The sequence below is a fragment of the Ziziphus jujuba genome, chromosome 6 (genome assembly GCF_031755915.1).
Source record: "Ziziphus jujuba cultivar Dongzao chromosome 6, ASM3175591v1".
Lineage (NCBI taxonomy): Eukaryota > Viridiplantae > Streptophyta > Magnoliopsida > Rosales > Rhamnaceae > Ziziphus > Ziziphus jujuba.
The window spans coordinates 24,524,807-24,537,429 of NC_083384.1; the positions used below are offsets into that span (position 1 = coordinate 24,524,807).

The 12,623-nt window shown below is 35.3% G+C and overlaps 1 protein-coding gene across 1 annotated transcript; it reads right to left on the reverse strand.

Annotated features, from left to right (window-relative positions):
* Nucleotides 1-204: 204 nt before the first annotated feature.
* LOC107430252 (uncharacterized) lies at nt 205-3,559 on the reverse strand. The gene has a single exon (XM_016041076.4). The coding sequence runs from the start codon at nt 3,125-3,127 to the stop codon at nt 713-715; it is 2,415 nt and encodes an 804-aa protein (XP_015896562.3). The 5' UTR covers nt 3,128-3,559; the 3' UTR covers nt 205-712.
* Nucleotides 3,560-12,623: the final 9,064 nt, after the last annotated feature.

Sequence of the window (12,623 nt, forward strand, 5' to 3'; positions counted from 1 at the left end):
AAATGTCAAATCCTATTAAGAGCCAAATTGATAAATCAAAAAACTGTATTTTTCACCCCATCCTGGATCAAAAACATAGTTATATAACTAGCTATTGCATTTTAGTGGCTCAAAAGACACAGAAAAAATGGTGAGAGACAGAGAGAGAGAGAGAGAGAGAGAGAGAGTGAGAGACAGAGAGAGAGGAGAAATTTGAATTGAGAAACAAAAGGAGAAATAATAAAACCTTCCCCTTTATAAATAATATTATTTCGTACTTGGAGGTACAAAATTTTACAATATCCTTCCCTGGTCTGTAACTTCTCTTTGTGCAGCATCTCTATCTTCACAAACGAGAGATTTTCTTTTTCAGCAAACCCAATTTAAAAAAAAAAGAAAAAAAAGGAAAAAAAAAAAAAAGAAGAACTCCAAAATCATGCTAGGGATGGAAGATGGGCAAGTTGATCAATAATTAGACCATGCAGTACTTACAAAATTCAATCCCCCCTAAAACCAGTAGCGATTTCTCTTTCTTCCCCACCTTACTTCCCCTTCAAAATCTTCTAAAGAAGTAAGTAAAAACAGGTACAAAGTAAAAAAAGAAAAAAAAGAAAAAAAAAAAAAAAAAGAAGAAAAAAGAAAAAAAAATAGTAGTGGAAAAGAATTCAATAAATCCTACAAATTTTTAAAATTTCTACTTGGGGAGAGGGAAAAAAAAAAAAATTAAAAATTGTTACACTGAGGATGTATCAACAAGAACCTCATTTAGCACATCATCCTCACCATTTGCTAATGCCAATAGCTCTGCATCTTTATCTTCATCACATGAAAAATCTCTCCTCTCAAGCTTAGAATGAGCTGCAAGAAATATTAGTTTCTGAGCCTTTTCCATACCAACTCTTGAATGTCCATGAGCTGAAACCCACCTCAGTAATGACCAATTGCATTTGAATCCACACGAAGTTGCATGAAGAAAGATTAGCCTCACTGCAACTTTTCCCAATGACTTGAATTCTTTGAGATATGTTTCCCAAACAAGCCTACTGCTTTGTGGATTGGCAATTCTCATCTTCCCGGTTACTGGATCTCTTTCCTTTATTTGCACTGCTCTTGCATATACAGGATCAAGACCTTCTGTTCTCCATTTCATGAGCTCCATTAGCGCAATATGCGCTTCTTCTCTCGAAACAAGCCGGGTTATGAGCTTGTCCACGTCTTTCTCTTGCTCGGTCGTTAAGCATTTGAATGGCGGTAGGAACTTCCCACTTGTATCTCTAATCAAGTAAAGTGGATCAAGTATGAATGCTGCAGCCCAAGCTGGATGATAATTCTTCTTGAACCGTCTTTCAATCACTTTCTCAACCGGTCCTTCAACAATTCTAAACTTAGCACACCAATCTTTGACTTTCGATCTAAGATCATCCCAAATTGGTAGGCATTGCCCAACTAGTGGTCTCTCTGTCTCTATATCTTTAGCAATCTCTTTGATCAATTTGACCAAAGAGTGAACCGCTTCGAGTTCATTCCAAAACCCAACATCACCAATCATGTCAGCAATTTCTCTAGCAACTGGGTCTTCCATGGACGCTAGCTTATAAGCTTCATCTAGCAGAACTAACTGAAGAGCTCGAGAGGAACTCAGTATGTCCTCGAGCATGACATATACTGGTTCAAAGTTGATGCTTTCATACTGGCGAAGTGGTACTCTTAATAAACCGGCATGACCATATTCCTGCAATTGATATTTATGGAAACTATTTCTAACCTGGGATTTGTTATTAACAAAATTCGCAAGCTTGAAAGAATTCTCGGTGACAGTCTTAAACAAGGGTAGTTCCTTGCTGAAATCTTTAATCAAACTACTCAGACCCTGAAACTGACAAGAAAGATTAACCATCCAGTGATTCTGATTCTCTAAGTTCCGCAATGCTTTGGCTTTAAACTTGTCTGCTACTATTCCTACACACTGTTGCACAACATTCCCACAAATGCCTGCGACTGTCTCCCAAAATACTTCCTCTGCATATTTCGAAGGCACAGACCCACTAACAAACACTGCCTTCCTGTACAGACTAGTCCCATTTGGAAGATTCACAGTCAAATTCACCAAACTATCTTCACCAAAAACTCCATGATTCCTCGGTCTCCAACCATCCGAAGCAATTTGGAAGAACATGGCGTCTCTGATTCTGGCCTCTGACTCTGCCTTGGCTTCCTCAAACTTGATATCCAATCTCGAGCTTGTGAACTCCCTCCGTGAAATCGCCGGCAAGCCGACCTGGTTAAGGAAAGCTCTGAACTTGGGATGTTCAAGACTCGAAAACGAAACCGACCCACAAGACTCATAGACCCAATCAGCGAGATAATCGAGCGCACAATCTATCTGGGTCTTGCTCAGAGCAGGTCCAGGTGAAGTTTTAGGACTTTTGAGCTTCTTCACACTGTCTTCGAGCATAGCCAAAGCTCCCAAATCATCTTTACCACCCGATAACATCAAATGCTGTTGTTGCTGATGGGAAAGCAAAGACCCACCACCAACACCACTCACCGCGACCACAGTCGTCGCCGCAGACGCTGACATCGACGTCGGCGAGTAACCGAGCTCGCCGCAGAATCTAGACGGATCCACTATAGCCAGCGGAGGAACATGGTGGTACGGCGGAGGAGCCGAGCCAACAACACCACCACCACCAGCAGAAGAAGAAGAGCTGCGCTTGCGGTGGTTGTGATGTACGGAAGCAGAGGAAGGCGAAGCTGCAATATTAGCGGAGGAAGGGGAAATTGAGGAAATGGGTTTGGCTACGGAGTTGAAATTTGGGCAAGTGCCGCGCTTGAGGTGCTCGGAGGCGGTGCGGGATGGGTTGGAGGCGGAGAAAACGGCGTCGCATAGGGAGCACCTGAGCTTGACCGCCTTGGGTAAACCAGTATCGTTGTTGTGGACGAGCATGGGTTCCAAGTGAGACCAATACCAAGCCCCTTTCCCTTTTATAGCTTTCGTCCGTACCATCATCAAACCTTCATAGCGTTTGTGAACAGCTTTCGCAGTGAGCTCGTCAGCTGAAGCTTGTGCTGAAGCTGAAGCTGAAACTACCACTGCTGCTGATGACTCCACGCCCACTGGGTTAGTACTGGTATTAGTTGCCGCCATTGTACACAACCTGAGTGAGAAACAGTACGAACCAAGTTTTTGAGAGATTTTTTTTTTTTTTTTTTTTTTTGGGAGGAAAAATTCTGGGTTTTGTTTTTGATGGATTTTTTTTTTCTAAACTAAGTAGTCCCTCATCATAATCATCATCGTCGTCGTCGTCGTTGTTGCCACCGCTGAGGAACAGAACAGCAAAGTTGATAAAACGACGGCGTTGTTGTTGCATTTAACCGGGTATGACACTCAGCGGTGGCCGGAACTTGAAAGTCCGGCGAGTATCCATGCCGGAGTCCGGCCGATCTGAAAGAATTAAATGGGTTTTGTGGTTTTTTTTTTTTTTTTTTTTACAGACACTGATGGGTCACTTCAGCTGTTTTTGGAGACGAAGTTTGAGAGAGAGAGAGAGAGAGAGAGTAAGCAATGGAAGAGAGAGAGAGAGAAATAAGGAAAACGCATAGGAGAGAGAGAGAGAGAGAGAGGAGTTAAAGGAGAGCCCACGCGCATGCACGCAATGGGACGCGCCACCTACGTGCGCGTGGGAAACATTGGTGGGCTATGTTGATGGAAACTGCGACCATGGAAGTAATAATGCCAGAGTCCCACGGACGAAAACACGACCTGATATTGGTCATCACACACTCCTGATTGGATCGTGAAGTGCACGTGCCATTGAAGAGGGGTTTTTTAGATTTTTGCCACCCTCTCCACACTTCAAGTTTTTTGTTTAGCTTTATTATTATTTTTTATTTTATTTTATTTTCTTCTTTCTCTTTTCTTTTGTGTTGTTGGGGTCTTTTTTGTGGGTCTTGTGGGGAAGAGTTTTTTCTTGTCTGTTTCTTTATTTTTATTTTTAATTTTTTAAAAAATAAATAATTTTTTTTGCCTTTGCTTTACAAGTATATATATATATATATATATGTGGGGAATTTTTTCATTTATTTTTGTGTGTCACAAAAATATATAATTTTGGTTTTCCATTTGTGACTTGTTGCTCATGTGGTTTTATTCAGAATGTGGACATAAAAGGGCAACCTAGGAATTTAATCAATTCCAACCAGTCCCTCAGAGGCAGTGTTGACCAAGACAAAGCAAGAGAATTGCCTTGAAAAAGTTCACCATACGCCATCAAGGCTTGGATTTATCTTTTATATATATATATATATATATATATATATTTTATATTCCTTAATATTATTTTTAGCTACCATTCAGATTTCAGAGTATTTTGATCTTTCAACTATTTTAAAAAATATTGTTTTTTTTTTCAGCTGTGCACATTTTCATCTTTCTCGACTCAAATTCCTTCTCAATTATCTCCTTTCTTTGTTCTATTGTCATATTCAACTTATTTGATATCTTTCGTTGTTTTACTATAAGCAATTCAAAGAGTGAGTTCTGTTAAGAGCACCAACTTATTTATCAACAGTTTGAATATTAATTGATGTAGCAATACGTAAAAATTGACAACTATATCAATTAGTATCTAAAAGTGTTTTTTTTTTTTTTTGATAAAATTAGTATCTCAAAGGTTGATTAAAAAAAGTTAGTATTTATAATAGGGTACATTTAACACTTGCAAATAACCCCTATATTATAGAAAACCTACCCAAATTATTAAAAAAAAAAAACTTATAAGTTAAAGAAAATAAATACGTCAACACAAAATTGCCCTTATAAAAAAATATATAAAAAATTTCAACTATAAAATCACATAATATTTTTCATAACAAATAAATAATATTAATTAACATTAATATTATTTTTAATTTTTTTAAAGAAAATAAATTTTTTTTTTTGCATCTTTTATTTTTGAAGAAAATATTATTTTTCATATATTTTGAAGAAAATGTTATTTTTAATACTCAGATAATAAAAAAAGTTTGGATTGAACTATTTGGCAAATAGTATAATAGATATGTCAAAACTCAAAAGGGTATTTTTATCAAATTAAAATAATTTTTAGCATTTAATTAGTTTGAAGAGGACAATATATCATGCATAATAATAATTGAAGGGTTTATTTCTTATTCTAAAAATAGATCAATGGAGTTTGTGTAATTTATTTTTATAATATTATTTAAAAATAATTAGCTTAGTTGCAATTTAGAATCTTTAGTTTGGAAAAGTTATATTTTTAGCCCTTGAATTGAAATTATTGCTATTTAGCCTCTTATATTTGTTCCATTTTGAATCCAATTGTAATTTTTTTGGGCTCATAATAGTTAGCTGCTCAATACATGGCACTCTCTCATAGGATCAACTTTAAAATATAATTTCTGATGAAAAGTAAGGTTGAAAATACTGAATTATTTTGTTAATTGTTTACAAGTTTTTCTATTGCTACCTATTCCTCTGAGACTTACTTTTTACATACTCTTTTCAATATAGTATATCAGCAGCTTTATAGTTTTTCTAGCCTTAACATGTTTTATATAGTGTAGAAACAACCAGCTAGAAACCTCATCCTCCTAGAAGTCTATCTTGAGGCAATCTTATTGATAATGCTTTACATGTGACTAATCTCTTTAGAAATATATCATGCTTAAACTGATCTGGTGGTGTTGGTAATCAAAATGAAGTTGATTTCTCTTCAGCTGACATGGCATGCTTTTGCTGAGCTATTGTATGAAGACACAGAAGCTTTTTTTGTTGCTGATGTGGTACATTATCGGGCCCCCTTAAGCTGGAGTGGGGGAAAGGAAGAACTCCCAGCTTGAACCGACAGTGAGAAAAAGATTGCCAGGAGAGTGGTTTAGTGAAAACATCAGCAACTTGCTGGGTAGAAGGTAAATATCAAGTGACTAAAGTGTCGTCAGCAACCTTTTCATGAACAGAATGATAATCTAAGGCAATATGCTTAGTTCTCTTGTGGAAAACAGGATTAATTGTCATGTGAAGGGCACTAATGTTCTCACACAGCAACTGCATTGGTTTAACGTAAGAGAATCCAATGTCTTGAAGAATGTATAAGAGCCACAAAAGCTTTACCGTGGTTGTTGCCATTGCCTGATATTTAGATTCGGCACTTGACCGGAAAACGATAGACTGCTTCTTAGAGGACCAAGAAATACAATTTGCACCCAAATAAATACAATAACCATATGTGCTTCTACGTGTAATGGAACAACCTGCCTAATCAGCATCGAAACAGCCAACTAAGGTGGAAGAACTCTGTGCCAACAGATGCAAGCCATAGTCCATGGTGCCATGAAGGTAGCAGAGAATTCGTTTCACAGCAATAAGGTGTATTTTTTGTGGATTCTAGAAGTGTTCACACTTGGTTGACTGCAAATTGAATATCAAGTCTAGTGAAAGTAAGATATTGGAGAGCATCTACAACACTCTGAAATTTAGTAGCTGGAACGGGTTCATTAGCATTCAAGAGGTTAGGAAACTTGACAGAAATGGGTGTAGTTCTTGATGAAGCAGCAAGCATATGTGTACGTTCAAGGTGATCTTTAGTGTATTTTGATTAAGAGAGAAAAATACCTCCTTTAAAAGACTTTACTTCAATGCCCAAGAAATAATGAATAGACCTAAGATCTTTGAGAGTAAACTGAGTTCCCAGCTTAGAGATAAACCGTTGTATGACTCCTGGATCAGACCCTGTGATAATTATATCATCAACGTATGTTAGTATGAGAACAAGATGCTTACCATCATTATAAATGAAAAGAGATGGATCAGCCTGACTAAAAAGGAATCCTTGCTGCATTAAATAGTGAGAGAGCTTGTCAAATCTAGCCTGCTTCAAGCCATAGAGAGATTTTTTAAGCAAGCACACATGTGTAGGATGAGTGGAATCAAGGAAATCGGGTGGTTGTTCCATATAGATTGTTTCCTTCAAATCACCATAGAGAAATGCATTTTTGACATCTAATTGTTTTATTTCCTAACTTGACATCAAAGCAACAGAAAGAATGAGCTGAATAGTTGTTGGCTTAACACCGGGACTAAAAGTTTCTTCATAGTCCAGACCTTCAACTCGAGTGAATTACTTTGCAACCAACCTAGCTTTGTAACGATCCAAACTTCTATCCTCCTTGTATTTTGTACGATAGACCCACTTTGATCCTACTACATTTACAACGTTGGACGAGGAACAAGCACCTAGGCTTTGTTCTTATGTAAAGCCGAGATCTCTTCTTACATGGCCATGAACCATTTTGGTGTGCATAAGGCTGTCTTAAGTGATTTTGGTCCAGGAATAAGATTGATAGAAGATGTGTGAGTTGTATTTGTAGACAGTTGGAGTTCATGAATATGCTTAGGATGTTTTCTCAATTGGTTTCTAGTTAACATACGATGTGTGTGCGTGGAGGGTGCATGTGAGCTGGTATGTAAAGATTGTGTGAGAGGTAAATCAATGAACAAATTGGGTGATATATCTGGATGTGAGTGCTGCAATGTGGACGCATGAGTGGTGGATGAGAAGGTTTCTTCATGATGAGTTTGGGAAAAACCCATGGGTTCTAATGATGAAGTGTCTATTGTAGGGTCTATAGGTTGTGGGTTAGGTTGGCAGACTGGTTTTTCCTGGACAAATGTGCAACAATCAATGGGAATGGTGAAGGTTGGTGTTGATTCTATGAAAGAAATTAACCTGTGATTGTCGGCTTGCATGGGTCCTTTAATCCATTCATTAACATCAGGAAACGTAGTCAGAGGTAATGGATCTTGCACATCAATAGGAGACAAATTTTTAGTAGGTGCAAAGGGAAAAACTCATTCATTAAACACAACATGGCGAGAGATATAAATTTTATTTGTAAAAGGATGTAAACATCTGTAACCTTTATGCATTGGACTATAACCAATAAAAACACATGAATAAGTTTTAACAGTAAACTTATGTTGTTCTGGCTTTCTCAAATGAGGATAACATTGATAACCCAAAACTCAAAGTCCTGAATAATTTGGAAGTCGCCCAAAAAGCTTGAAATATGGAGTTTGCATATTGAGAGTACTTGATGGCAACCTATTTATAAGATACACAGTTGTGAGAAAGGATTCAACCTAATCCTTTAATGGTAAATGAGCATGAAAAAGCATTGTTAATCCAGTTTCAACAATATGGCGATGCTTTCTTTCAGCAACATCATTTTGTTGATGTGTGCCAGGACAAGAAAGCTGTTGTTGGATGACGCAGAGATTTAAATGTGTTAAAAATGAATTTGAGGTAAATTCTCCACCACTGTCACATTGAAAGACTTTAATTTTCCTTTCAAATTGATTCTCTACTAATCTTTGGAACTTAAGAAATATATCATAGAAATTAGATTTCTTCTTCATAAGATATAACCAAGAAAAACGAGTGCAATCATTTATAAACACTGCATAATGAACGAAACCTTGATGAGATGAAACTGGAGCTGGCCCCCATAAGTCATAATGGATTTTATCCAATGGAAAATCCATTACATTATTTAAACTATCAAAAGGAAATTTGCATTGTTTTCCCAATTGACAACTATTACAAACGGAATCTTTTAACCAACTAGAAACAAAAATAGCTTGGCTTTTATTTAAGACTTGCAACAATTTGGAAATTGGATGTCCTAACCGCAAATGCCATAGTCCAAAAGACACTTCCTCACTCTTAATGGCACTTAACATTTCATGATATTCATTGTCCAAAACATATAGGCCACCACTTCTACTCCCTTTTGCCACTGTCTATTGCTTTTGGTCCTTAATCAAAAAATCCAAAGAAGTAAATTCCATAGTGTACTTATTATTGGAAGTTAATTTACTTATTGACAAAAGATTCCTTTTCAATTGAGGTACAAGAAATACATCATTCAAAAGTAAATTTGATGAACCAGTAGGGATGAAAGCTTTACCAGTGTGAGTTATAGATAAAGAATTTCCATCTCCAATAAAAACTTTATCATGACCATTATATTTTTATTTGAAAATGAATTTACCTTCTTCACTAGTCATATGAGTAGTTGCTCCAGAATCAACATAGAAAACATTGTCATCAGACTCTTGAAAAGCTGTAAGAGCTTACTGGGAAGCTGCTAGTTCATCTATGATGTCATAACGGTTCCAGCATTTGTCTACTATGTGATATGGCCTTGTACAGATTTGGCAAATAACTTGGTTGTTTGAATTTGACCTTGAATCAGCAAAGCTACTTGACATGCCATGAGGTTGTGAACCAATTTTGGGTTTCCAAATGTTTGAAGGAGATGCAAATGTAGTGGAGCATCCAGTTGGACTAAATCTTCTGCCCCGAGACGTGAATCTTCCACTTGAGTTGCGGCCTCTACCTCTTCCACGGTTACTAAAAAAGGCTTGTGAATAATCCATGTGTTGCTTCTCTTCTAATTGGTTGTCAATAAACACCTACTCATGTGCCTTTAATGCCAAAACAAATTGAGTGAAGGAAGGAAACAGAGGCTTAGACAACATAGCTAAACGAAAAGATTAGTATTTAGCACCTAAACCACGGGATAAGTGAAAACATTTATCTAGATCATCAACAAGTTTGCCAATAGCAGCCAAGTTGTCACAAGTTGAAGTAAATTTTTGAATAAACTCATCGATTGATTGATTTCCTTTCTTCAATCCCATGAGGCTATCACTAAGAAAGATCTCCTTTTCTTTGGTGGTTGGTAAAAGGTGTTCTTCAATTACTTTCCATACAAGAAAAATAGTGTCAAGACCAAAGGTATAACTAATAACATCAATAGACATAATGCCGAGCAGCCATGTGATTAAAAGGCCATCATTGTTAACCCACAGAGAGAAATTTGGATTAATAACTTTATTACCTCCTTCCACTTCAAGCTTCTTCAATGGTGTAGTATTGCTTGAAATATGGTGATGAATGCCTAGGCTTCGGATGAGAGGAGAAGCTTGAGACCACCATAGCAAAAAGTTTGATGAATCCAATTTAATTGATATGAGGCTTGAACATTGATGAAACGACTGGATTGAAAGTCTAGGCTCCACTTCCACGCTAACATATGGGTCCAGGGTTGTAGGTTGCTTTGATACCATGATGAAAAGTAAGGTTGAAAACACTGAATTATTTTGTTAATAGTTTACACGTTTTTCTATTGCTACCTACTCCTCTGAGACTTACTTTTTACACACTCTTTCCACTACAGTATATCAGCAGCTTTATAGTTTTTCTAGCCTTAATGTGTTTTACATGGTGTAGAAAAGTAACAACCAGCTAGAAACCTCATCCTCCTTGAAGTCTATCTTGAGGCAATCCTATTGATAAAGCTTTACATGTGGCTAATCTCTTTAGAGATATATCATGCTTAAACCGATTTGGTGGTGTTGGTAACCAAACTGAATTTGATTTCTCTTCAGCTGACATGGCATGTTTTTGCTGAGCTGTTGTATGAAGACACGGAAGCTTTCTTTGCTGTTGATGTGGTTGCTGATGTGGTACATTACCAATTTCATCTCATTAGTTTTAATCTAGACTATCTACTTAAAAATAAAAAATAAAAAATAAAAAATTGCACCGCCCTCAAACCCTTAATTGTTGTTAGTCCAAAAAAAGAAAAAAACAATTGATTGGATCAAAATGCAACACATTAAAATTAGAGGGTTTAAAATTACAATATTTTAAATTTAAATATCAAAAGCTTAACTTCTTGAAATTAAAAAAATATTAAAATGAAATTAATCCAAAATAAAAATAAAAATTACACTTTCGTTAAGAATCTCTGATAATAATCAAAGCTTTATTGTCAAACCACAACTAAATAATTTTGAAAAACATACAAACCTTTTTAAGAAATCATGGCAATGCAAAACATTTTCCTTAACTTTGATGAAGTAATTTATGTAATTATAATTACTTCTGAGTTGTGCTTCTATTTATCTGAAGCAGCTAACCACCATTAAGGCTTAAGATTTTTGGACCAATCATAACTTTATTTGTTGAAGACATTGTAGAAAGATAGTAGTTTGCTGCTGCATATCAGTATGATTAGGTACTGAGAAAATATTTTCCACATGGAAGACGTGTTAAAGGGTTGGAAATGTGCAGATTCCTTGAGACATGAAATAAATCTAGAGTTTCTTCAAATATGTCAGACCAGATCCACCATATGTTCATTTTTTTTGTTTTTGCTTGAAACCATATTATGATCATTTTGTACTATACTTTCTAAGAAATTATAAGTACTAAAATATACCTAAAATAGTTCCTATTATACATGCAATGCAGCATAGTTTTAACAAATTCATACTCATATGTTATATCATTTTTCTCTTTTATAAAGATTTAAACCTGCTTTGTTTGTAGTTTGGAATCTAAAAGACAAAATAAAGTGAAGAATTATTATTATTTTTTTTTGAACTTTTTGGTTTTAGAAAATTATAAAAAAAAAAATTATTTTTCTTTAAAATTTAGAATTTTCGATTGGAAAATCCAAATGTTGATAAACTTATTTGACCCTCTATTTATTTTTAGGGTTTTTAACACATTAAGCATTTGCATTTTGATCTCTAATTTTTTTTTTGTTTTGACATTTTGGTCCTTAAACTTCAATTTTTTCTTTCATTTTAATCTTTTAACCATTTTTTTTTTACTTGGAAAACAATTTTAAAATATATAATATATTTACTACAATAATAAAACAAAACAACGAAATTATAAAATAAGATAATTTCAAAAAATTTATGCATATTACATACAGCCCAGCAGGAGACTCCCACGACAAACTATTAGCTCAGTGGTAGAGCGCGCCTTTGATAATGGCGTTGGTTGTGGTGATCAAAATGAAAAGAAAGTGTGAAACTTAAAGACCAAAGTGCTAGGAACAAAAATCAAGTAGGGAAGTTTAAAAGCTTAACAATTGAGAAGACATAGGTATTAAATAGCATAATTTTTATTGCAGTATAGAAATTGTTTCCCAACTCCATCTATCCCCCGCCAAAATGAGTAGATCAAGTTGGCAATAAATTTTTGAAATAAATAGACTTTGAATTTATAAGCGAATTGTCGGGCAGCAAAATATAAAAATGTTTAAGAATGTATGCACAAATGCTAAATGTTTTTTTTTTTTTTAATATGAAAATGTATGATTTCTGGTTTGCTAATTTCCGAAGCAAAATATCCAAATAAAGGACAAGATTATTCAAGAAATTGGACTTCCTGTTGCAAACAATTTGGGTATTTAAATTAAGTATCAATTAAAGCAAAAGCTGTCAATAAAAATGTCATATTAGTCAATGTCCAATGAGTCAACAACCCACATGCCACAACTGTCATCCACCTTCTGATGTAAGAAAAAACACTGAATCATAAAATTGGATTCCATGGCTTTGGTCTTAATTGGTTATTACCATTAAATTTCGTGCGTTGGACTAGACATTAATTTTATGTCCATTAAAGTGTTTTAAGAGTTTTCAATTTCCATACTGTATTCTTAGTGGCTATCTTTTCAATAGCAGATAAAATTAAAAAAATTAAAGAAAATTAAGAAAAGAATGTTGTCCATCCTCTTGTTGTTGCACAATATGGGGC

Coding starts and splice junctions, on each gene's coding strand:
- LOC107430252 (XM_016041076.4), bottom strand. CDS start 3,127: ATGGCGGCAACTAATACCAGTACTAACCCAGTGGGCGTGGAGTCATCA.